Source organism: Talpa europaea (assembly GCF_964194135.1).
Source record: "Talpa europaea genome assembly, chromosome: 4".
In the NCBI taxonomy this organism is placed as follows: domain Eukaryota; kingdom Metazoa; phylum Chordata; class Mammalia; order Eulipotyphla; family Talpidae; genus Talpa; species Talpa europaea.
In genome coordinates, this window is record NC_140070.1 from 38236797 (window position 1) to 38263087 (window position 26291).

Below are 26291 nucleotides of genomic sequence, written 5' to 3' on the forward strand. Positions count from 1 at the left end.
GCACAGGCCACTGAGCAGGTTTTCTGATCCAGCAGACCTGGCAAAGGAGGAGTCAGAGTCCTCAGTGGCTTTTGCAGGCTTTTATTTAGATTTACCAGGTACATGGCAGGCAGGGATGCTGGGGGGCCGGGAGGCTGGCAGGCCTCCCAGCCCCCAGCAAGTCTTCACTCTATCTGGGCTCTCTCTGCTTCTCTTCTTCTCTCCGCTTCTGCCGGTGTCCCTGTGACGCCGCCCTTAAAAGCCCAGTCTCAGCCCAGGTGAACCCAACTACCTAAGCCCACACCCTATTCCAGGTGCCCGCCATCAGGCATGCATTCAGTACCGCAAGGATCCATCATCTATCCTGATGGCAGGAGGGCAGAAAAGCCTGACATTTTTCCTTACCCTACAAGCAGCTTCTGGGCATTCTTTGCTATAAGTGTAGTTTTCAATTATGTTGTTCATGGCATGCAAAAATACTTGTAGGCAAATAGTATGTTATAATGAAAACATGATCTTAGGAATCAAACAGATATGGATTCCAACACGTAATAAATTCGTGGTTTTGGCCTCAGATGCCTTTTTAATAGTTCCATGTAGTCTTGACATTCTCTCTCTTTTTAAAATCGATCCAAAATTCTTTTATTTTTATTTAAATTTTTATTGAGGTAGTATTGATTTACAACACTGTATGTGATTCAGAGGTCTAGGATTAGACTTCCTGAGATGCTTTATCAGTATACCACACCCACCACCAAGGCTAACTCTAGTGGCCCCCCTCCTGTGTTTTTCTCCACCCCACCCCCAACTTGTAGTCTCAGTTCCATGGTCAGATTTCTAGGCTTTTGTTATTGGTTTGGTTTTGTATGACTCTTTATTCCACGTATCAGTGAAACCACTTAGTATTTGTCCTTCTCCTGATTTATTCCACTTACCATTATTCTCTCCGGTTATATCCATGTTCTTACAAATGATAAGAGTCCCTCTTTTTTTAATAGCTGAATGGAATTCCATGCATATAAACCACATTTTTTCTAATCCACTTCTCTGTCCTAGGGCACTTAAGGCTGTTTACATAACTTGGTAATTGTAAACAGGGCTGCAATGAATGTAGGTATGCATCCATGCCTTTGAATTAGTGTTTTTTTTCCTTTCTTCAGGTAGAATACCTAGTCTTGATACCAGTCTTGACATTCTTGACATACACATTCAGAGGCCTTCACCGGTAATCGAATTTCAAACACTATTAATACCTAAAATTTGTCTTATAAAATGTACATGTGAATAGGAATAGAGCAAAGCCACTGAGATGTGAATGAGGAATACTAAGTAATCTCACTCACCAGCTGAGAAGCTCCTACAAACCACCCTTACAATTTTGCCTTCCAAAATTATAAAATATTACATGTCACCACCTTTCAGTGTAGCTTCTGAAAAGATAAAATAATAAAGTTTACCAATATCTCTATAAAATGAGATAATACATGCCCTCACCTGTCATACAGCAATAATTTGATAATTCAGTCCCTTTCAATTCTTTTCTTAATTTGTGTGCAAACCTAGCATTTCATGATCAACAGTAAAGTGTACAACATCAACAAAAAGAACATGCTCTAGATCCAGCTGCTGTTTCACATATTTATAATGTTTTCCTTTAGGATGGGAGGTAATTCAAGTGAAACAGAAAAACCAAGTTTCAAGGAAAAAATCATCCCACCTATTTTTGAATCAAGAATTGGTCCTCAACATGGGTTAAAATTTAAGCTTTATAGCAAATATATAGCTTTATGGGATATATAGATAATTTTAATTACTATTATTAATTTCTTGTTACTTCTAAAATCAATGTGGTCACTTACTTTGGCACCCCAGTCACTAACCTCTCCTTACTCTAGCAGAGATCTATCAACTCCTTAAGGCATATTACACATATTTGTTGCATTGAGTGTAGGAAATCTACTATGGTTTGCAAGACCAAACCACCCTTTCTGTATTATTCAATCAGGTAAAAGAAGGAGAAAAGAGAAAAAAGCCCACAAATTAGGAACAGATAGCAATATTAGCTACAAAGTAGAGAAATCATTTGCCCTCTTTGAGCACTGACATCTCAGTCTCATAAATTAAGATCATAGTGCTTTCTCTCTGGATAGTGGGGGTGATGGTAAACTCTTTGTTGAAAAACAGGAGTTGGAAACTGCGGAAACAAATATGTGAATAATCTACACTATAGGTACAGTTGAAATACCAATTTAAAATTTAAATATATGGAGGTTTAATATGTTCAAATTGTTTTTGCATTCTTTTTTTTAAAGATTTATTTATTTATTCATACAAGAACCGGGGTACAGGCCAAATGTGTGGGAAGGTGAGAGAATTCACCAGAGACAGAGTGGGGAGCAGAACAGGCAAACTGATGAAATATACTGCTGAGGGGAGCAGCGGGTGAGACAGGAGAGGCCTGCCGCGCCATGTGGGACCCTCCCCGGCCCGCCAGGATTGAACTGGCGCTGTAGAGGCTGAGGACAGCTTTGCAGTTTTGGGCTCAACCGCCTGTGCCACCAGGAGAGGCCCTGTTTTGCATTCTTATAAGCTAACTTAATCCCCCATGTGATTAAATTGGGGGAAAAATTTAAACATTAACTAAATATTTGAATTAATGCAGGATTCCTCAGTTTGTAAAATAATTCATTTAAAGGCAGCATCATATTGAATAAAAAATAATTCAATTGAGAATAGAAAAGCCAAATTGGCAATGACTTTGCACGCATAGTAATTCAACTGAAATGGGAAACCCAAGTTTCAAGGAAAAAAATTCATCCATCCCTTTAGAATCAAGGATTGATACTCAAGACAGGCTGAAATTTAAGTTTCATTATTGTAACTTTAATTATTACTAAATAAAAAAAAGAATATTAAATAATTAGTGAACAGTGATCCTCTTGTTAAATCCAGGGGCAGTTGTTATTTTAATTATGCTTATACTAGTGTTTCAGAATCCTGTGAGAGTTCTCTCCTGGCCACTCCTGGGCACAGCTACCCCTTAAACTACTGTAACAGTTTGCCATCAGCCCCTCTCTAAGTATCATTTTATCTCTTCTGCTGATGCATTCCAAGTGCACACATATTTCTCTGAGTATCATGTGGATATTACCTCAGTCTTAGGCTTCATTGGTAATCAAAGTCGCCCCTGGTACTATTGCTGCCACAGACTGACACAAATTCTTTCATGAAGTCACCATGCCTAAATGGAGTTTTAGAAAGTAAGGAGAAAATGGCTCCATTTATTTATGTCTTATTTCATCTGATGGCTCCAGAAGCACTACATTGTACTCCAGTGTTTTAAAAAAATATTAGCAAGGAGGGTTTATTTTCCCCACCCCAATTCCTCATAGCACTTTAGGCATTTATTCTTGTCATCCAGCTGGGAGAGATCCGATGACAGACACCACACTGTACTCAGACTTCCTTGCTCCTCTGTTGGGTAAGGCTGTCTCTATGGTCAAACTCTTGTTGCCAAGCAACTTCTTCCTTCAGAATGAGAATTCTCCCAAGAGGACCCTCAATCCATATGCAAACAGGCTTCTGGCAGCTGCTCCCACCAATTCAATAGACAGGCCCAGGCATGACTGACTCTTATAGTTAAATTGAGATCCCTATTACATTAATTGAAGGGACCACAGATCCTTCTCTCTACTCTTTCTTTAGTAAGAATTTTTTTTAAGTGATATATTAGACACGTGAAGAACAACATTTTAAAGTTATAATCCATCTTCATTTATAAAACCAGCCACCTTCTCACACCCCTTCAACACCTTCAACAAATATATTCTTTTGTTGTTTATCTTGGGTAAGACTAGTGCGGGAAAGAATCTTGAGTGAATTAAAATACTTTCTTCTGTACACCTTTATGTTTATCCCTGTCAGCAGAGATGCCTTAAGCTCTGAACAATTTTTATCAAGGACTTCTCAGTTCCAGGTGCTGCACTAAGCACAGCTAAAGGTGAATCCAGTGTCATCTCAAGCATCTAGGAGCTCACAACTAATTGGAAGCCAGCCATAAACATGCATCTGATAAGAGATGTGCTGCAGCTGATCATCTGAAAAACAAAAAACAGTGATGCAATCTTTCTAAAAGAAGTTGGAGCAATTTATAGAGAAGGGATATCAAACATCCCCTCTGGATTTTCATTCACAATGATCAGGTTGCTCCTATTATCTGCTTGAGTGAGTATATTTTGAGAGCCACACAAACTGTTTTCCATTGCTACACTTACATGGAGAACAGATCCTCCAACTCTTGAAACAAGTATCAACGTCTCATTTCCAAACAGGCGAGAATATGTGGGTAAACTATCTAGCGGCATTAATATTGTAAACCCCCAAGTTCTATAAATGAACTAGCCATACTCAAGGCACCCTAACCCATTCATACATCAGTCTTGTTATCCTTCGAATCTTTTTTGTGAAGACTGCATTGAGACTAAAACCTTAATTTACCAGAAGACTGATGGGACAGATTACAACATAGTTCCTCAAATGTTAACTTAAAAATGGTGAGCTACATACTCACCTCGGCAGGACATGTACTAATAAGGGCCACCTGCAATTTCAGCAATTCCACAAATGAAGGGGACACATCTAGTTTAGGAACTGTTAGGATGTCAAAGAGGTAACACCTTTTCCATGGAGCGTTGTAAGATGAAGAAGAGCAACAGAAGAGGATCCAAAAGCATCCCAGATATCTAAAAACAACTGATATAGTGCTTATCATAGGCAGGAGATTAGAGAATGAATAGGATGCTACCAGTAAGTGTTGAGTGAATGAGTGAATGAATATATGAATATATGAAGGATGGTGTAATACAGAATACATGAATATAATGACTATGCGTACCTGGCTTCTGTACTAAAAATAATTTGAAAGAGGGAGACAACCTGAATTATCTCTTACTTGTTAAACCAAGGACTATAATCTGTTGTAGAGAAATTGTCTTTATTTACAGAGAGTGATGTCTTTAAGTAGCTTTCCACTGAATCCTATGAGATAGGCATCTCTGGAAGGGGAACCAATAGGGCAAAGTGGTTAAAAGCAGGATGTTTTGGCACTAGGCAAACCTTGGTTGATTTCCAGCTCTAACATTTGCTGTCTATACGACATTAACCAAGACTCAGAACATAAATGAGCCTCAATTTCTCATCTTCAGTATGTGAATGAAAATGCCTGCCCATAGTTTTACTTGGAAGACAAGGGGAAGATATCCATGCAAGTCTAGCACCACATAGTGAGAACATAAATGAACATAAATGAGCCTCAATTTCTCATCTTCAGTATGTGAATGAAAATGCCTGCCCATAGTTTTACTTGGAAGACAAGGGGAAGATATCCATGCAAGTCTAGCACCACATAGTGCTCAGCCCATGGCTATAATCGGGATCTGATGCAGTGCTGGATTTATCCCAGCCTCTTGCTCTTACACTTCTGTAAGTGCTTGAAGACTGCTTCCTCGGGCTTCTCAGAACAGATGTTGGCAACCTTTCCAAAGCCCAGCTCAATGACTTCTTGGATTCTTTCCCACCTCACACCTCAGATCTACTTGGTCATCAAGTCTATTTCCCTCTATCTCATGAATTCCCTGCACTCTATCCCCTAGTCTCCGTCTTCCTTGCAGCAGATCCAGATTAGGCCCTGATCATTATCACGCAGCCTCATTGCCATCACCTCCTAAGACTGCTCCTTCTCTTTCTCTCTCTCTCTCTGTGTCTTTCTCTCTGTCTCTCGTGTCTGTCTCTCTCTCTCCACCTTGCCCTCTCTCCTCCCACTCCATTGTTCTAGTGTCCTGGTCTCCAGAATTAATTTTACAAACTCTATTTTTGAACTTTCAGATTCTTTCTTAATTGCCTCTGGTCCTGACATAATGATCTTATTGCAAAATTTAGACTGTTCTAGCCACACCTGCCTTAAATTTGAGTCTACTGTCAACTCTATCTGCCACCCCACTGTCCACTCCAACTTGAGACGACCCTGCTTTTTCACTTCTCTGGACATTTTCTCATGAAAAGTCATTTTCAGTAATCTTTACCCAGCTGCCTGGTGGGTGAGCAGCACTTCTCTAAATCCTGGCTAAATTTTAACCAGCCTTTTCCTGGTTTTCATAGCACTTTGTAACATCATTATCACAAGATCTTTAAATTCCCATTAAAATGATCACTGAGCAGCTGCTCTGTGCCAGATGATAATTTGGAGAGATATATATATATATATATAAGTAACCTTAAAAATCCGTTTAAGATTATTCAACTTTTGGGCCTCCCCAGTGGCGCAGCAGGTTGAGCACCACGCTGTGAAGCTGTCTGCAGCCTCTGCAGTGTGGGTTCAATTCCTGGCCAGCCAGGGAGAAACCCGCATGGCACAGCAGCCCTCTCCTGTCTTGCCTGCTGCTCCCCTCAGGGGTGTCTTTGGTCCTTCTGCCTGTTCTGTTCCCTGCTGTGTCTCTGGTGAATTCTCTCACCCTCTTGCTCCTCTGACTGTACCCCAGTTCTTGTATAAATAAATAAATCTTTAAAAAAAGATTATTCAACTTTTATAGGTAAATAAACTTAGCTCCAGGAGATTTAGTAATAGGACAGAGTTCACACAACATGCTGGGGCAGAATTGGCCATAAAAGATATGATGGAAAATCCCAAATCCTGTGTTCTCTCACCAAAACACAACCTCTTTAACCTATCACATTGCAGTTGTTTATACATAAGTTTCCAGAATTAGAATGTGCTCTCAGAAGGCTTAGCTGTGTTTAAATGAGATGCATTTTGCTCTTCTTTGTATCACCAGCTCTTGGCCTAGTATCAAGCATATTACATACACCTAGCAAAAGTCTGTTCAATAAAAGAATGAGCTTTGTGTACATGATTGAAGTTTCAATTTGGCTTCTTTGATGATTAATTCTGGATAAGGTCCAAGATAGTCTGGAGATTGATTTTAGATGTCTAATGGGCAGTGTGGCCCTGGCTGTCAGCAGCAGCAGCAGATAATGGCCCCTTTCTGACTCTCCAAGAAGGATGAGGATGTCCCAACCTACCACATCAGCTAGCCTTGTCTGCTAGGCCATTGCTGACACCTTCCTTAGGTTGCTGCTCTGTTCTTGGTGGGAGGACTGGCAATAGGCAGTCTCTTGGAAAGTCATTTGTCATCTGTCTAAAATTTCCCTTATTTCCATCTTAACAGAAAATCTTCATCATGTTGCTCCCACTCAATTTGTTAACACTTTAGTCTGTCTTTGTGAAGATAGCAAGTAAAAGGGAACCAGAGAAAAGCTGTGCTCCCACAAGGATACCTTTCTATCCAGCCTGAACATAGCTGTTAAAGCATCCTATGACTTCAGGACTTTGATTCTTTTTTTGATATTTGAAAAATGAAATCTGTGAGGTTTAGTGTCCCCAACAAGGATAATCAATGTTAGAGTTTATGCTCATGCACAAGCAGGAAGTAACTTGGCACCTGCCAATATAAGAAAGAACATCTTGGTCTCCTGATATTTTGTGCTTGGGCCTCATGGCCCAGAGGATTTTCCGGCTAACAAAGGTCCTGGCTGCTCTGTGGGGGGCAGACATACTTGATTAAGGTCCCATATGGCTGCATTTAGCTGCCTCCATCAGTGTCGTCAAGGTCCAGCGGACGCAGCATAATTTCAAGGTCAGACAGTGGTTTTGCTGATGACTTCACACTAAGCATATTTTAAAATGATCTTGTAGATGCACAGTTACCAGGTGTCTATTCCCGGGGAAGCATTCTCTGTCACCTTGACTGATCCTGTTGAAAAAGAAAAGGTTTCACTGCATTTTCTATCAGCTGATGAGTCATTCAGCATATCTCATATTTGTTCTGCTCTTGAAGTTGCCTGTGGGCAAATGGGAGCCCATTCTGCTGCTGAGTTATTATAGGAGGGATAATTAAATTAAGCTATGAGGCAGGAGAAAACTATGCCATAACCTTCAAAATCTGTGAAACCTTTCATTGTATGCCAAACATCAATTTCCTCAAAATGGGGACTGCAGCACATCCCTAGGACATGACATCCTAAAATGGAAACTGATTGTTTACAGTGTGTACAGGGATGCTGAGCCTCAAAACCAGAGAGGGAGTGGAGCAAAGGCTCTGGGCATGTGAAGGAGGAATACACCTTACACATTGACCTTGAAATCTAAATTAGCTCCTGCTAATTGGAGAGAGCAAACTGTCATTTCCATTTGTGAATTTGTAAAATTATTTTCTTCTCGGGGAAAAAGAAACATCTGCTCTACTGGAATAACTCAAATCTGAGTAAGTTTGTCTTCCTGTGTTTTGGTGTAGCTGGGTGAGTAAAAGGAAACCCCATCCTGGCAGCCAAGCCTGGAATCCAGCTTTCTGATGACATATATCCTCAACAGCCTCCCTAGGGGTGTTCTACACAGTCAGGCAGGGCAGAATGAACCAGAGTTTAGCAACTTGCTAAGCTTGGGAACTCTCTCTGTCCCCTTCTCACTGCCAGATAAGCTAGCTTTCCTACACAATAAAATCGGCCCCATGAAATTGTAATATCTATTGAGCACCTACTATGTGGTAAAGCATCATGCAACAGTCTGCATATATAATAAAAATGTTATTTAATTCTCGTGATAATAAAGAGGCTCAGGGATGTGAAATTTCCACATTTGCCCAAGTAAGGAAGGAAGGACTCAAACCTAGATCTCACTGGTTTTAGAGTTTATGTTCTTTAGACCATTTATTCTTGTATCATACTGTAGGCAAATTCTAGGAAGGCCACAAGTTTGTCACCTTCCAAAATGGAATGTAGATATATGAGTATGATGAGCATGAAAGAGCAGAAGGTTCTAGTCTTTGTATTACCTTCAATGTCTTGAAAGCCTGAGTAGGAGCAAGGCTTAATGACAACAGGGGCTGGCAACTCCTGTTTTCAGGTCTTCATCTCATCAGCTGGTTGAAGGTGGGCCCAGTTACTTTATAGACTCAAGCTGTAAGGGAATTGTTCTAAGCCTCAAAATGCTTTGTTCTGAATGGCTCAGACATTGATTTCATAAGAGAAATAAACCACTGACTTCATTTTAGGAGCACTGGTACTCTGACCTCACTGAGTTTGGCAGGGTTGTAACATTTTTCAACTCAATGTCAATGATCACTTCATTGAGCAGAAATTTTCAAAAATTTCCAGGCTTTTCAAATTTAACTGACTTTCCTCTGACGTTTAAAGTTGCCAAAATTCCATTGATGAACAGGTAGTATATTATTGGGCTGGTATTTTAGCCAGTCATGCTTAAATAACAACATGGTTTATATTCTTTCAATCTTTGGGTGACTAAAATCAGCTTGAGAGTCACCAGACTAATCAATACAACAAAAGCTTTGCTTTTATGTAGATAATTAGATCGATTGATTTTTAATCAATAAAGCTTCTAAACTAGGTAAACTGTTGGAAAAAGAAGTTGTAGGTGGTAGAAGGTAGATGTCCTTCTTTTCCCTTGCAACTAGTTATATATGCAATTGTGAAAAGGAATAATCTAGAGAATATCACTGAATTTAGTCTTACAAATCACTATTCTATCCCGAATGACAATTATATATTCCACTAACTTATATAGGGTGTTGGTTTCAAATGTTTTACTCAACCTGTACATTTATAAATCATTTTGAAAGTTTGTTATATGCAAGATTCTCTTTTTATCTTCTCAAATGGTTGGGGACTTTGGTTGGTTTTAATGAGATAATGTGGAAATCATCTTTGTAAGATTTTTTTTCACTTAGTTTGACAGCACTCAATTATTTATTTTCAAAACCTTGCCAAGAAGTAAGAGGGAAGAAAGGAGTACAGAGAAAAAGTGCTGATTGTTAAGCCAGGGATCTTGGATAAAGGGGGAAACAAAATCAGGTGTAACAAGTGTTTGGAATAGTAATATATTCACTCACTAAAGTATAGTCTAAACTTGGAGCTTCCATCCTTTAAACTAATCTGACTTCTGGTCATGATTTTTGCTTGATTTAAGCTTGGTGGCACTCTCATATGATTCTTTTTTTTACCACCATACAGGCTATTGTTTTCTTGATCTTGGCTTTTAAATACGCCTGTCACCTAGATTCCTCACATGCTTGCCAACTATGTAAACAGAAAAATCACAGTTGCCAGTGATTTATTCTTTAGACATCTTCCATCTATCATATTCCAGGCACTGTGCTAGACACGACACACAAATAGGACAGTGTCTGCGCTCCAAGACATGATCCCTTAAGGGAGAAATTTAAGCAACTAAAAATTATGAACTACATGGGAAATACTGTGTAGAAGGATACATGGTGTGCATGAGCTGGCAGAGGAGGAGCATCTGCCCTCTGGGAAAGATGGAAATTCGTTGGGGAAGGATTCTCTGACAAGGATGCTCTCTTTACCCAGAGAAAGGGTAGAAGTTTGTGAGAAGGCTAAGTGGAGAAGGGCGTTTCAGTGAAAGGAGGTAATGTGCACAGCAGTGTGTGGTTATGGAAGATGTATGGAGTATATGTTACATTCAAAATGATTTTAGGATCTATAATTAAATAACATTGAATAAAAGAGTAGAAATAACTCCCCTGTGAGCTCCCTCTCATTCCCATTTGATTCACAGAGTAAATCATTCTGTTTCCCAGATAGATTTCCCATTCCTAAAACACTTGCTGATTCCCATTTTGTCAGAAAATAGGTTTCAGCTCAGATATGTTAGCAGAAAACAGTATCTTCTTAGAATTTAATTACATTGCTTCATTTTTATTGTTTTTTTTACAGTTTTATTTTAATTATGGCAAACGATTGCAGTATTCCATTCACAGCATTGATACAAAGTTTCATTTGAAATGACTTTATTTTAGTTAAAAATGCAGTCAATTAAAAAACAATATGCAAAAATAATACAGGTGGTACATGAATATGGTAATAATCATGAAGTTGATATGCCAATGACTTGACTAGAGTTTGATAAACACTGGTGTGGTGTGTTTGGGAAATAGAAAATCATAAGATGGAGTGAAGCATGAGAGCAGGACAGTCTGTGAAAAGATTCCTAGATTAGGCTGAGGAGCTTCATGAGGAGCATGGAAGGGTAACTAGACAATGATAGGATAAGCTTTGCAAGTTAGAGAGAATCTTCTAGCACAATGTAAAGGACTGCCCACAGGAGTTGAAGTAGATCAGTTAAGAGATGAGTAGAGTCCAGTGAGAGATGATGAGGGCCTGCCCAGTGGCAGAAGCAGTGTGGCTCTAAAGGAAGGGAGGGAGGGATAGATTTGCTTGGCCTAGCAGTGGCACTGTCGCCATTGTCGCCAATTAGGTATGAAGGGAGAAAGCTAGAGGATTTTGCAGGCTCTGGCTTGCTCAGTGGGTAACGTGGTTTTCTTAGCCAGGTAACGGGATAATTTCTCTTAGTTGGAGCTTTACTTGATAATTGACATGATTTTAACCTTGAGTAGATCCCTAAATCTCAAGAACTCTGTGTTAACAACTTCATAGGAAGGACCCAAGGTCTTTCCCTCACACTCCTGGCTAGAGATCTAACTCCTCAGACAGAGCGGAAACCAAAATGTGTGGTGGTGTTAGCATCTTTTCCTGTTGTGACAGTGTTTGGTCAAGTAAATAATGGAAGAGATGTGACACTCTCTGACTCTACTCTAGAATTCTCTAATAAGCCTACAACAAGCCAAGGAAGAATTCTTAGTTTATTAGAATTATTTGAAATTCTAAGCCCCATAATTTTTGACTAAATTTCTAGTCAACATGTGAAGTTGTATGGATCTACAACTTCAGATCTTTTAAAATGAAAAGAATCAGTGAAGGGAGAGGAAGGACTCTTAAGAGCCAACTAAAGGAAGTCTCTATTTTATTAAAAAAAAAAAAGAAGAAGAAGAAGACTATTCTGAAGGGAGGACAAGTTCTTTATAGCAGTGACGGCAGCAAAGTCCACTCACAATTGGAAGGAATTTGGTTCCTGGGAACTGAGGAGCTTAAAACAAGTGGTCCCTGCCTATGACATTTCCTCTCTCCCTTTACTTCATTGTGGAGAGTCTAGGATCCAGTGGGAAATAATTTGTTTTGTTAATTTATTTGCTGCTAAAGTATAAACCATTAAAGCTCCTTCCCCCAAAGAAGATGAAAATTGAGCCCTTTTGGCTCAACTGTGAGAAATTGGTCTCTAGGATTCCAGAAACCTACTCCAGCTTGATTTTCATATGAGGAAGACCTGGAAGTATCTCACCTCAAGGGAAAGGCTTAGTGTAGACAAGGATTCACCAAACAAAAGTCACAGAATAGAAAACAAGTACAGCTTAACTCATGGTGGTAACTAATAATTAACAGGTTACAAAGTTAATATTTAGATTAATTCTTTAAAAGATAAGAAAATGTCCTAGTGTATATATATATCTATATATCTATATATATATTTTAGGGAATTACAGTTAGGATTATTTTCAATAAAATACCTTTTAAATAAAAAATACTTAAATAAAAGATAATGTATTAGATTCTCTGGTATTAACAATGCCTATACCACAAGCTTAGTAGTGGAGATCATGAGAATAAATCATTCATTACCATTTTGATGTAGGATGAAACTAAAAAGGAATGAATCCAAAAAGTTTTAATCTACAAATTCTTCATTGCTTCATACCCAGGATGAAAGAAAAGAATTCTGTTTTATATATGGAGTGAGCAGAATCTGAAGAATTATTGGATAGATGATGGTAGTTGGTGAGAAGTCTTCATAAACAGTGCAGTTCTTACATTTAGAAGTTAATCTAAAAACTTACTCCAATTTTGTCATCTTCTGATCTTTGCCTGGATTACAATATTTTTTTTAAATTTAAAGTAATAGAATATGTTTGAACATTCCGGATACAAACTAAGGCAAATGGGTATGCACAGATCAGTTAAGGATTATTTTTGTTTTTTTACAAATATTTGCAATGAAATTTGAAGGTGGTATTATGAAATTTCTGTAAAGCAGCATGTGTCTATCAGTTTCTGTGAAAGTGTAATGAAAACTAAGGTAATAAGTCATTAAAATTGCAGAATTGATATGACACAGTATGGCTTTATAAGAAGCAAGCTTGTAAAATACATGAAGAATTTATTTAAAATACAACTTTAAAATGCATATCAACACTTATTATTGAAAAGGAATTCTCTTACTGGCATTAGATTGGAGAAATGATAAGATATTTAATCAGTAGTGCAGTGCAGAATGTGTTGTTTTGGAATTAAGAAACTAAGGTTCCCAAACTTAGGAACCTGGAGGGGAAGGAGTCTTGTAATAACCTGGATTTCTGTGTTAGAGATTAGAAAGTAAGCCTGGAGGAGGAAATTTTACAGTGTGCTGTGCATAAAGCCTCTCCTCCTCTCCCTGAAGGATGTTACCTACATATTGAAATTGTGAATTCATTCCCTTGGCTACAAACTCCCTTAGAAAGCTACAGTCAGAAGGGCTTAGATTCTTTCAAATAGAAACTTATTTTTGGATACAACTTGTAGTATACATGTAAGGAAGGGCTGAAAATGAAAGACTTGTTTGTGCTTGGGTCAGGGAGATGGGTGGAGCACAACAGGTAGAAATAGTTGCAGTCAGAAAACCTTGGTACAGATACCATCTCTGCAATTTACTGGTTGTGTAGCTCCAAGGAAAGATTTCTAACCTCCCTCCCTGAGCCTAAATTTTCCTCATCATTTCTTATAACTGCATCTCATGAGGTTAAGAAAATAAGTTTGTTTTAATCCACAAAATATTGCCCAATATTATTCATATTTAATAATTTCTCTGCATATGAGCAAACCTATACATAAGCTATTAGAGATGTTCACATCTACAAAGGTAATTCTCTAGCCTCATTAGCAAACTATGGGGTGGCAAGAGATGTCTTTTCTTCCATCAAATTGTCTCAATGAGTCTGTTTGATGGGGAAGATTAGAGAAAGATCCTGGGTAGAACTATTACCCATTCTCTGTCTCTTCCCCAGGAATTATTGGTCTCCCTCTCCTGGTCTGATTTTTAAAGAAGGGGGTAGATCATGATAAGTCCTCCAGGTAACAAAATCCTTTACCTATCCCCTGATGGGTGATGTTTCTGAACTTCCTGAAATTCAAAACCAACAGCTCACCAGAAATCTCCAACAGTTGCAGTCCTGGATGTCAACAGGAGCCCAAAGGTACCTTCAGGGCAGGGTCGGACTACTTTGTCCAAAACAACCTGTTGTTTAGATTAGGAATATTGCCATTTCTTGTAGCAGTAGGATGCTTCTGTCTTTCCTAAAATCGAAAGCATTTCTATTTATCACCAAATTAATCTTTTGGAGTAATAGTTCTCATAAATTTATTTTATTCCACCTGTTTTAGTGAGGGCAAGCCAGAGAGAGTGCAAAGTGATTCACATATGATCATCAAAATTTCTACTCCTTCCAGTATCCTAAATCTCTAGATTTCAGAAATGCCTATTTAACACAAATACCTGACATCATGTCCTCTTGTCACTCATAATCAAGACAGATAACAAAGAATGATGGGGAAGTATATAAGATTGGAAAGACAGAATGTTTGCTAGTTTGCAGAACTGGCTTTGGTGTGACATCCAGGAGTTTACATGGTTGAAGTGAATGGAGAATTGTTATAATTTTCCAGATTTTCAATTTGGCTCTATATGAATCTTCATTCTCTCCATCCTACCCTTCACCACCCAAGCTTCTGCTTCAAATATCAATAGATCATAGGTACCTGACTTTAACTTAAATTACTAAGACTGCTGTTTGTGAGTTTTCAATCTGGGGAAGGGTGGATTAAAGCCTCAGCATAAACTTGAAGCTACAAAAGTGTCTCAGTATTTAATTTTTAAATAGTCTATGCACTCCTTGGTTTGCTGAGTGGCTGGTTGGCTGGATAGAAAATCTGAAAGGATGTAGCAGCTTCAGGATATCGTGTGTGTGCGTGTGTGTGTGTGCATATGTGTGTGCATGTGTAAACCAAATCCTCATAAACAATTATGAGGATTCTAAATAGCTCTGAAAATTCAGTAATATAAATAGTAAAAACTAACACAGTCAAAGGCCATAATTTGAATCTCCTAGACATCCAGACTTTTAGCAATGATGCCCAAGTGGAACTATTACTAGGTAATAGGAATCATGTGCGCAGATGGAGGCGAACTTTAATGGGAAACCTCAGCATACCCTTAAACTCCAAAAGAGGCTACTGTGTAACCCTAGGGAATTGCTGACCTCTATTCCATATACTTCAGAAGCCCTTATCCTCTCTGGAATAACGAGTAAAATGCTTGAAATATATAAAAAGTACCTTCCATGCAAATATCTATTGTTAAAATATGGCTTTTGGTTAGGCTAATTTCAATAAACTTAATATCCTCGCTTCTATGACTAAGTGTTATAATGTGGAAATTTTCTCATGCATGGGCCCCTCCCTGAGAAGTAAGATGGGAGTTTAGTTTGATTTATTGATAGAATGAGGGGAAAGAAGCCAAGTTAGCCTTCTCATCCCTTAAAACTGTGAATCAATAAATGATGGGCCTGAAAGAAAATAATTTGCTGAAACTTGACAAGGCCAGGTTCTGACTGGCCGTCTTTTAGGTCATAGGGGCCATCAGACTATTGGAATCCTGGTAAGTTCTTCCTTTCATAACTGCATCAGATTGTCATTGTGACACTCCCAGCAGTCGCTGGGACCCACGCAGTCATGTCCTAAATGTCCTCTCTGGGATGGTATTGTGGATGGGGGAGGGGGGTATTGTATTGCTTGGCTGTTGGCCCTTCAGCGGGTACTACAGTGGTAAGCAGAGTCAACAGGCCAGGGATGTCAAGATAGGCAGGGTGGCAAAAGCAATGGACAGACAGGATGATCATGGGGTCCGACATTCCTAAATGAGCACGGCTGTCACAGTAGGATGACAGGAGCTGGTCTAACAGACTGAGACATTAGTCTGCTGAGCAATACTCCCAGGTCTCCACAGAGTAGCATTTTTATTGCAGTATGTCTTTCATGGAAAATGAACAAAACTTTAAATAAATCACAATTACTTATTGCTTAGTATTTTGGATAATAAATTCTTTAGTTTATCAGTACCTCACGGCCTTCAATGTGCATTCTTCAAATAATTTCAATTACATATACATCTTTCTCCTGAACAATAAATTATTCTTAAAAAAGGAAAAGGAAAAGATACATAATCTTAAAGCAAAGAAAAACAAAAAAAAACATATTTTTGACATTTATCTTCAAATTATAAGAAAACAACTCTATGTTAGATGCTTAAATATAAATAATAAAGGACATGTTATTTACAATGTTACACAGTCTAAGTTGAGAGAGTAGCAAACTGACATTAACTCATAAAGACAGTAAATGATTTAGGAAAACATCCAAGTAATGTACATTGTGTATTTACAAAAGAATATATAATAGAACTTGTGATATGTGGCCATTTCCTTTTGTCTGCATTTCTCTGCAGTGTTTAATGGGCCTTTGTGGATAGAAATCTTTGTGGCTGGTGGAACGCAGCCAGTTCTAAAAGATAAGACCAGACCTTCCTTATTTTCACCAATGTGAGCCACGCACCTTTCAACCTCAGGCCAAAGAAAGGAATAGTTACCGAGCAAGTTACCCTGGATAAATTCCACTATTGTCGACAGTCACACTTAAACAAGGAAGATACGGCTTCTTGGTGTTTGGGACACATTCACATACACTCAGGCAGAGTGCCATTTTGTAGATAGCACAAGGCTGTGCAGGCACTCTTGAAAAAAGCATCAGACCAGCAAGAAGGGAGCGTAGGACAGAAAAGGAATCTTGGATGAGAAAAAGGAGTTTTGCATAAACTATGCTGCATTACATACTCCTCACGGAGATAGGATTTCTGACCTAGAAAATGAAGTTGCTGTTTAATTTCTGGGCAATTTCCACTACCTGTAAACCCACAAAAGCATTCCACATACACTAAGAAAATCAGGTCATGCTCCTTCTTTGGATGACCACCGAACTGATTGAGTTTATAATGCAGGGATGATTGAGAGCCAACATCACAGAAGTGCCCCTGCATCACAAATATGGTGGCCCCAGCTGGTAACCAATCAAGAAAAGCTCTTGTTTCACAGATGGAAATGTGTCCCAACTAATTTGCCACCTCTGCATGTGACCAAAAGCAAGTTGTCTTAAAGTTTAATCTATATATTTGCAACTAGAAAATTTACAGCAATTTTCATACCGAGGAAAATGTTGTTCATTGCTTTTAACAGAAAATTTTACTGATTCCTGAAATTCTCCAGAATGGAGAATTCCAGTGCCTGAAGAATTTGAAACAGAAATTTTAGAACTTTAATTAATGGTAGAAATTTCACTATTGAAACAATCTAAGAATGAGTCAAGACCTTCAAAGGCAATATTAGAATGATTTAGAGAACCCCTGTGTTGACTGTCTTCTTCCTCCTGCTATGAGTTTACTCATTTCTACAGAATTAGGAAATCAGTGCAACTTGTGCGGCCTGGTAGAGGTACCTCAGTGTGAGTTAAAAAGCAAAGGAGGACACTGTTGGGCACAGAGAAAGTGGTAGATGAACAATGAAGGCAGCTTGGGATACTGTAACTTCCAGGACCTGCACACAGGCATCTCTGTGGATTATAGAAACAAGTGGGGATTATTGACATGACTCATGCCCAGCCTCCTATTCTTATAAGACCTACTTGCATGTCACTTTAATTTCAGCATGGAAATTTGGTGACTAGAAATAGGTTCAGTTCACCTGAAACAAGCAGTTACTCTCATTAACTTCATGACCATTATTTTGACCCTTCCTGCTATCTGTTTTCCATTTTGTCAAATGGCTCCTTGGAGGCCAACTGGAAGCTATATAGAGCTCCAGCCGGATTTGACAGACAGCAGGCAATGGGTCCTGCATTTTAAAATGATTATCTTATTTTTCTGAATTAGCAGTTATTTCAAATGTTATTACCTGTAGGACTTCTTTGGATTTGCAATCACAAAGAACATGCAAAATTTAGACCAATCTAAGTGCTGTTTTGTGACAGTAAAGCAAAAAAGGAAAACTGAGAGGAAATGGGTCATACAGGCTGCAACCTGAGAGGTCTGCACACAGGTGGGGATCTCTTCTGCAAGTAAAGGTGCAATCTTTCCAACAGTACTGACATTTCCTGATGAATCATCACCCATGGAAAGTTCTTACTAATCACAAACCACATGCGCGTTGGCCATTCCTGACAAAAATGTTCATGCATCATTATGACCTAATCAAGACATCATTGAAAAATGAGAAAAGATAATGAGAAAGAGTGGGCAACAAAATTTTAAAAATTATAACCAAGTTACACTACTACTCTTGACTTGTGTCTTCTGTAAGTTCACACCTAGACACTCTATGATGAAAATAGTTTCCTATCACATCAAGTAACCACTATATTGTACAACACGCACATTTCACTCTGGACATATTTCAGACAAATTGCAGAGTATGCTGTGTAAGATGGACAATTTGTGCTACACATTTCCCTTCTTGAACCAAGAAGACACGATAATCACTAATCCCCCAGTCAGTGAAAAGTACAAGTCAGGAATGATTGCACCTTTTCCAGCCATGGTTTGATCATCAACTAGATGAGCTGCTGTATCATTTCCCCCCAAGAGAGTGAAACTGAGTCCTGTTATAAGGTATTCAATTTACTCGGATAGCAAGCCAGAACCCATTGCCTATGCTATCTCCCAAACTGTTGCTTTTGATCAAGAAAAAAATAAAAATAAATGGTAGCTCCTTTTAATGACAGCAAGCTGTCTTCTGATTAATAATATAGTTTTTAAAAATCACAGTATTACGTTCTTCCTAATATTTAACATTACTTAATGCAGTTTCCTGCTGTAATTAATAGTAGCATGCTGTTAGATCTACTATTATCTCAGAGCCCAATGAAGCAAACCTTTGGCTGGCAGAGTAGACACAACTCATTTCATATACTGAAAGCAAAAGAAAACTTCATACAAAAGAGAAGACTATTTGGATGGATGTGCCATTACAAGACATATTGATTGGGTGCTACTATAAGCAAACAGAGGGACAGTTGCAAGTCTTGCAAATCATACATCCAGTTGGCATCATAATGCAATGCACAAGAAGCCAGCAAAAACTGAATATATGGGAGATTTTGCTGAAATACTGTGGAAAAGCAATCACGGTAACTGTACAAAACTTGCTCTCGACATAACATAACATAAAGGCACCATTGATATCTTTCTCATTTTGAAATACTGTAAAAAATTGCTACATATGGCACATAACACATTTTTACATACATATATTTAATTTATAAAAGTTTTTTTTTCCTGTTTTCTATTTGCAGAACTGCTAAAATAAAATAAATTGTTTAATTTAAGGTGGAATACTTTATTATATAAAATAAAGTTTTACGGGTGAATCTATGTGTTTATTTAGGTTTTATACAGCAATAGGGTCTTGGTTAGCAATTACACTAGACAGCCTGGCCTGCATTTCTTCTTGTGTAGAGAAGCGGCCTGCTGGGTTAGTCCTGCTGTCAGCCAGGCGGAAGGCAGGGGCTGCCTCAACACTGGCTGCCAGTGGGTTCTGTATGCCCAGGAAAGGTGTATCTTCACCTACTCTTTCATCTTCTGTTTCACTCTCTGAGTTACTGCTCTCAGCACTTGTGTTGCTGTCCATTTCCAACCTGTTGGCAATGTGGCCATTGGGCTTGGTTCTTTTGGCCCGCCGGCTATTGGCGAGTTTCTTAACAGGCTCTTGAGCTGGCTCGTACTCCTGGGTGGTCTCATACTCCTCATCCTCCACTATCCTCAAGGGGCTAGGGGGAAGGCTGTTGCTCTCGTGTGCAGGGTTGTGGTGGAAGGAGTTGAATTGCGGAGGGTGGTGATCGTACTTCTCCCGCAGCCTCGGTGGTGTCACGAGAAGCAGAGGTCTCTCTTCTTCCACGAAGGGGCTGACTGCCATGGAGGGCACGGATACCGTCGTGCTGGACACAGGTGGAGACATTTCCGAAGGGGGCGATTTGGGGGAGCTTGGCGTGTGGAAATCTACAGGTGACATACGAGCCGGGGTGGTCATTGCTGACACATACCTGTGTGAGCACAGAATACCCCGCATAAGTGTGGTGGAAGAAGAGGCATATTGCAGGGAGGGAAGGGAACAGAGGTCACGATATTATGTAATCAGAGAACAAAGAATTTCTATTTGTTGTGTACTTCTTGATGATTAAACTAGGACATTCAGCACCCTTGGAATCTAAAATTATATAGCCAAGAGTTTTCTCAGAGGAGTACATGCAAAGATCAGCTACATTGTCTAGCTCATCAAAGCTTTGGGGATTTTCAAGCTCAGCATGATTTTAAATAACAGCATGTGAGTCGGGACAAAAGGGCACGAGTTCCCGGAAACCTGTCAGTTTATAAGGATTGAGGCTCAGGGATTTGGAAGGGAAAGAAGTATTTCTTAAATACTATACCTTCCTAAAGGCCAAGGGGTCTTAGAGAATGAAGCCCAAATGGGGAATGGAAGAAGATCTAAGATGAGTTGCTGATAGCTGGATCTGCATGCATTTGGCTCTGTGTGCCTTGTTTCTCCTTAGCTCAGCTATAAGATTATGTCTCATGAAAAAAAAAGAGCATAGTAACTTAGATTTATTCCTGATAACAGTGTAATACATTTGAGTGCTTTTCATTTTTCCATGAAATGCTACTTCTTAACACTCAGTTTGCTACTATCTATCCCAGTGACCAAGCCATTCAAAGGCAAACCTGACAGAATCTTACGTTGGCTTCACAGATAGGCCCAATCTCTGGTCTACCTCTCTCCCCAAACCCAGGTCTGCATCAGTCTTTGGCTTATCTTTTGTGACTGTTCAAGGGCTGACTGTCCCACGTTACCTTATGTCATGCTATGTCTGATAATGTTTGGTGAATCTGGTCATTAATACATTGAATGCATTGCTTTTACCATATCAGACATCTTCTCCCAGGATGAGAAGACCGGATTAGGTACTGAGGAAGAATGTGGTTTATTCAGAGTCACATTTCTCAGCTTTTGATAAAAATGTTACCGATGCATAGCGCTAAATGACTCTTTTCTTCACATTGACATTCACAGAGACTAATTTGGCATGACCTGTGATGACACAGGACACCATCATCTGAACTCTACCTAACAGGAACAGGAAACCTATTAACTCTCCTGCTTTTTCAGTCATGATTCAGAGTGATATGGATGTGAGATCTAGCTGTGTCTAAAATGGGAATGTGTCTAGAGATTGAAATATTTGGGGCTGGAGTCTTCAGACTTTTTTCTTTTGGGATACTTAAATTAAACTTCTTGAGAAGTGCTAATCAACACGTAAGAGTGATTCATCTTTCCTGTCCATGATCTCTGGGTTCAGGTATATTTTGCAGTCTTAGATAATATCTGGGATATGCAAGGAAGCCTGTGACAACAGGGAAATGCCAACCCTTAAAGACAGACATCATATGTAGTAGTGAAAAAAGAGCGTATCCCTAGTCTCCTTTTCAAGTTTCAAAAATGACTGAATTAGGACAGATAGTCTTCATTAATACATAAAGATATAATCAAATGATTTAGGACTAGTTTTAAGGCAACTTTGGACCATGTCTAATTTTTCACAGATGAATTACAGAACAATCTGTAATACCATTTTTGGAAAAATGCCCTTGAAGAAGTGATCAGCAGGCTTTATATGACATGTAAGCCCAGAAATGTCATCCTTTTTGTAAGTATTTCTTTGTTCAGGAGTTGGAAGAGTCTATCAAAATTATCTCTACCCATGTAACTGCCAATAAGCATGGAGAATATTGCATAAACCTTTTAACCAGTGGTCAAGATCAGACTGAGATGACAATAAACAAACAAACAAGCAAACAAAATCCTACTGGATTTGAAAACAAGTTAACAGCCTACTGATGTGTTAGAAATGGTTGTTGGATATAACTCTCTCCCAGTTCAAGTGAAATGGATAAAGAGAATCTATGAATTCAGTATCCTATTAAGCATCTCTTAGAGTTTACTTTCCTCTGGTTTTTATTTTACCTTTGCTGTAACTTCCCCAACCCCATCCAATATCCCAGAAGAAAGCCAAAACATTCTATAATTAAGGGCTTATAAATGGCAATATCTGCTTTGAAAACCACCTGTGAAGACTGCAGACGCAGCATCAAAGAGATTTATTTATTTATCCCTTCTTGGAATTTCATGAGAGGGAGACTATATGGTGGAACACAAGCAGTTGTTCCCCGTGACAGTCAGCAGTGACATAGCCCTTGATTTGATTTAACTGAGGCTGGAAGGGAAGAAAGAGTTAACACATGAGACCACGAGGCCGGCAAGACCAGTGTTTGGATAACTGGCAAACTGTAATTTATAGAAGGGTCCTTATTAAACACTGACGCCATCTCTCTAAAGTTACAACTGAGGTAACTGAGACCCAGAGGGGGTCAGAGCCTGAGGTCAGAGCTAGGAACTCCGAGTTTGCTGCACCTTCCACATCAAACCATTCCAGCTCTTTTAAGAGTCTGTTGCCTGTCAGCCACTGGGACGATGCAAGAAGCTCAGAAGAAATGAGTTCAGTCACACAAAAAGATGACTCCATCAACTAGGAGCATTCCTAGAACACGCAACTGCTGCCCCTTATTCTCATTAGAGTAGATTTCCTTAGGTAAGACCGCAGGTGCTCACGGGGATTCTCTGACTGGGATTCTTTCTCCTCTGCAGTAGCTTTGCCCTTCGGTTTTACCTTTCACTATGAGGAGAGTCTCGATAGGAGTCAGGGGTTTCTCTGGCATGCCTGAGGAAGCTGTTACATTCACGAGGGCCTCCCATGCCATTAAGACGTCCTCTTGGGCCCCCGGTTGGACTGCTGTGCCTACTGTTTTCTATGGATGACATCATAATGACAGAATGGCTTTCCGAAATGATGCTTTCAGTGTGTCCATTGCTCCAGCTAGAAGGGAAAGGTGAGAGGCAGAGATATACTTAAATTATTTACAAAAATGGAAATGAAAAGAGCTGGTCATATAGTTCTAATGAGTAGTGTATCAGTAGTTCACTATGACTTGTCTCAGATGCATCCACCGAACATATTTATCAAATGCCACTATGAACTGAGCATTCACAGAGTCTCTCTAATCTTATGGGGCTTAGGTTAAGGAAACATTTGCCCTCTTAGCTGCATTTGGAAGTCAAGTGTTACCCTTGGTAACATACATTCGGCTATAGCTCACCAGGACATTTGAGAACTTAGGGGTCAACATCTTAAATAATTCTCACATGCATTTGCCAGGGCAATCTAATTATCAGAAGAAGCCAACTTCTGAGTAGAGATCACATAGCATCTTAAACAAACTTCTCTAGTGTAGAAATTTAGTGAATGGTAGGCCATGAGTAAGGATAATCTCTGAAATGGTGAACAAAAATCCTGCAGGGAAGGAATTATTTTTCCTTTTATAACAATGGAAAAATTAAGACCCAAATTAAAGCAATTTAGGAGGTAGAGCCAGTTGATGTCAAAAGTCTGTTTCTGTCTAAGTTATATTTTACCTCATCGACTGTGTCTTCTGCCCCGTTTTTAGGCCACGATAGCAAAAGACTATGTGGAAAAATTCATACTGCAGAAATGTCATTTAAATTTTAAAAACTCTCATACCTGTGACTAGGAGTCTGGGTGACAGTAGTGGAATGATGAGCTGTTGAGGTATAGTGACTGGTGGAAAAAGACGTCTCTGCTTCTCTTTCAACAATATGCTCACTAGAGATGACATTTTTAGATACGTATTGCTGGATAAATAAAGAGACACAACTTGAAGATTAATGCAGATCAAAACACTAACACCAAGCAAAAAAATCTATTCCAATATATAAGCTTAATAATAAATTCAATTTCTCCATCGACCAATGGCAAACCCTACTCTTACTACAACAGCCTTTTAATGAATTAAATTCTTGAATTACTCTTTGGGTATGCACACATGTAGGTCCATCTATCAGTGAGAGAGGACTGTTTTTAAGTTGTTTTAAATGTGGTTAGTTTGCAGGATTGAGTTAAATATCAGGAAAAGGAATGAACATGAAGAAAGGCCTAAATAAAACCGATGGGCCATATGTTCTATAGAACTTTATGCGTTCTTGGAAACCCAAAAAATATACAACTTGAATTGTGTTTGAAACTCTAGTTGGTTCTCCTAGGGGAAAGTCTATTCCATGTGGCTCCGTTGGGAAAGTAAATCTAGCTTTTAAGAAAGTAAAACTTATAAGGAGACGATGGTAAAGAAAATGAATGATTTCTCAACTGTGTACCATTTCACTTCTCCTTGGAAGGCTATATATGCTCAGTGAATCCAATTAAAATAATATTTAACTATTATTGAGATACACTAAATGTCACTGAGATAAGTGTTTGATGTAGATTATCCTGTTTAATACTCATAAGAACTTCTTGAAGTAGGTATTATTTTTTCGTTTGTCTTTATAATGAAGAAATAGGCTTTGGAAAGGTTAAAACCCAAAGTCACACATCTTGAATCATAGCTGGAATCTAGGCAGTCATTCTGCCTCCCGTCTATTATACATACACAGTGACAGGTTATAGGTGTACACTTATGAATTCTGCAGAACATTGGAATGAACACTGGTAGAGTGAAGAAAGCAACCAAGTATGTTACTATATTAACACCTATTGTAAAAATCTCCTGAAGTTCTTTGTTATAAAACTTGCTATTTGTTTAGTAACCACCAATCTGAATTTGGGACTGTGACATATTGGTTTCACAAAAAATATTCATTTTTCTATAGGATAGAAAATGATACCACAATATAATTTTAATCTTTGCTTATAAAAAAGATAAACATTGGAGAGAAATGAGGAAAACAGGAAGAATTAGGGTGCATCAGGAAGAGCAAGAGTCCAAAAATCAGGAAACTTGAGTTCAGCTCTGGCTCTTATCTATAATAGAAGGAAGGTTTAGAAGAGACTAAAGACTCCACAATCTCCTATCTCCTATATTTTTTAAAGCTGAATATATGATTAATTTTAAACAAAGCATCTGAATGATTAAAGACATATTTCATCTGGAGGGTTTGCTATCACTTAGAAATAGCCAGGGAATAAAAAAGTATTATATTCTTGTAGTTTTGCTACTGAGAAGCACGTTAGATAATTCTCCTGACCTTTCTTCCCTTGTAAATCAGAATCAGTAAATCATGAGATATTGTGAAATGTCTTTAGTAAAAATAACTCTAAAGTTTCAGCTCAATTTTTGGTATTAATCACTTATAGACTGACTAGAGTAGCTTTCATATTCAAATTATAAAAAAATAAAGCATTTCCTTCTGATTCTTGTATCATTAATTTTATTATTTTTCTTCATGTTTTTCTTCCTTTCTTTCCAATTATGACTTTCCTGCAGAACAAAACCAGCATTATTATTCCAACCCCTTAATGAACACTTTATAAGAGGAAATGTGCTGGTTTTACAGTAACCAAATCCACTTTTAAAAATGTTCCCATTATTTTCTCCTGGCAAAACCTCGGATTCCTGGAAACCATGGTGATTAATGGCAGCAGTTAAGAGCCTAAGAGCTTTAGAAAATAAACTTCAAGGTGCTTGAACTGAGGAGGGATGCTCAGATCTTTCCACTGGCCAGAGTCAACATACATTCACCAGCTGAACGTTCTCGGGGGGTGGATTCGGGTGGTGAGGTCCATTTGCTATGTTCACCATGTTGTTGCGTTCAGACCGAAGACTCTGCCGAAGCCGATCGTGGAGCTTTTTCCGCTGTTTCCTGGAGAGGAGAAGGGAAGCGTTTATTTGTTTCTTTTATTTACTCTTCTTAATACAGTCGATTCTTCATTCCACCAAGATGTAACTCAAGGCAGTGGACTGGTGGTGAAGGAGAGGGAAAGGCTTTTGCCACTCCATCTCTCCATCTCAGAAGCTGCCTTGGGCAGAAGTGGCATCAAGCATTCTAAGTAAATAGATTTATGAAGCCGATGGAATTCTTACAAAAATTTAACCAGGCTGCTGAAGGATCAGGGAAAAGGAGAAAATGACATTAGTCAAGCTGATATTGGGCTACAAACCCACTTTCAAATCAATCCATCTTTGTCTAAGTTTTACAGATGGTCATTTGTCCTAGGTCATCATTTTTTGAGGTGGAATTGATAAGTTTTGCCTGTGGGTCTCTATAAGAGAATTCATTTAGAGTTTGCCT

At 38.8% G+C, this 26291-nt stretch overlaps 1 protein-coding gene across 11 annotated transcripts in view; it reads right to left on the reverse strand.

The window, feature by feature from the left end:
• Nucleotides 1-19487: 19487 nt before the first annotated feature.
• The window catches only part of NRG1 (neuregulin 1), a gene marked incomplete at both ends in the record, with an annotated part of 207454 nt that continues 200650 nt past the window's right edge, over nucleotides 19488-26291 (reverse strand). For 6 of the 11 annotated variants that reach the window (XM_084231879.1, XM_084231877.1, XM_084231878.1 and 3 more), the window contains 4 exons: nucleotides 19488-20139; nucleotides 22819-23025; nucleotides 23728-23858; nucleotides 25736-25862. In XM_084231879.1, coding sequence (XP_084088005.1) covers nucleotides 19488-20139; nucleotides 22819-23025; nucleotides 23728-23858; nucleotides 25736-25862 — 1117 coding nt within the window. Of the gene's footprint in view, nucleotides 20140-20507; nucleotides 20666-22818; nucleotides 23026-23727; nucleotides 23859-25735; nucleotides 25863-26291 lie in introns of those variants that run through there. The other 5 variants (XM_084231872.1, XM_084231883.1, XM_084231881.1 and 2 more) reach the window with 1 other exon arrangement.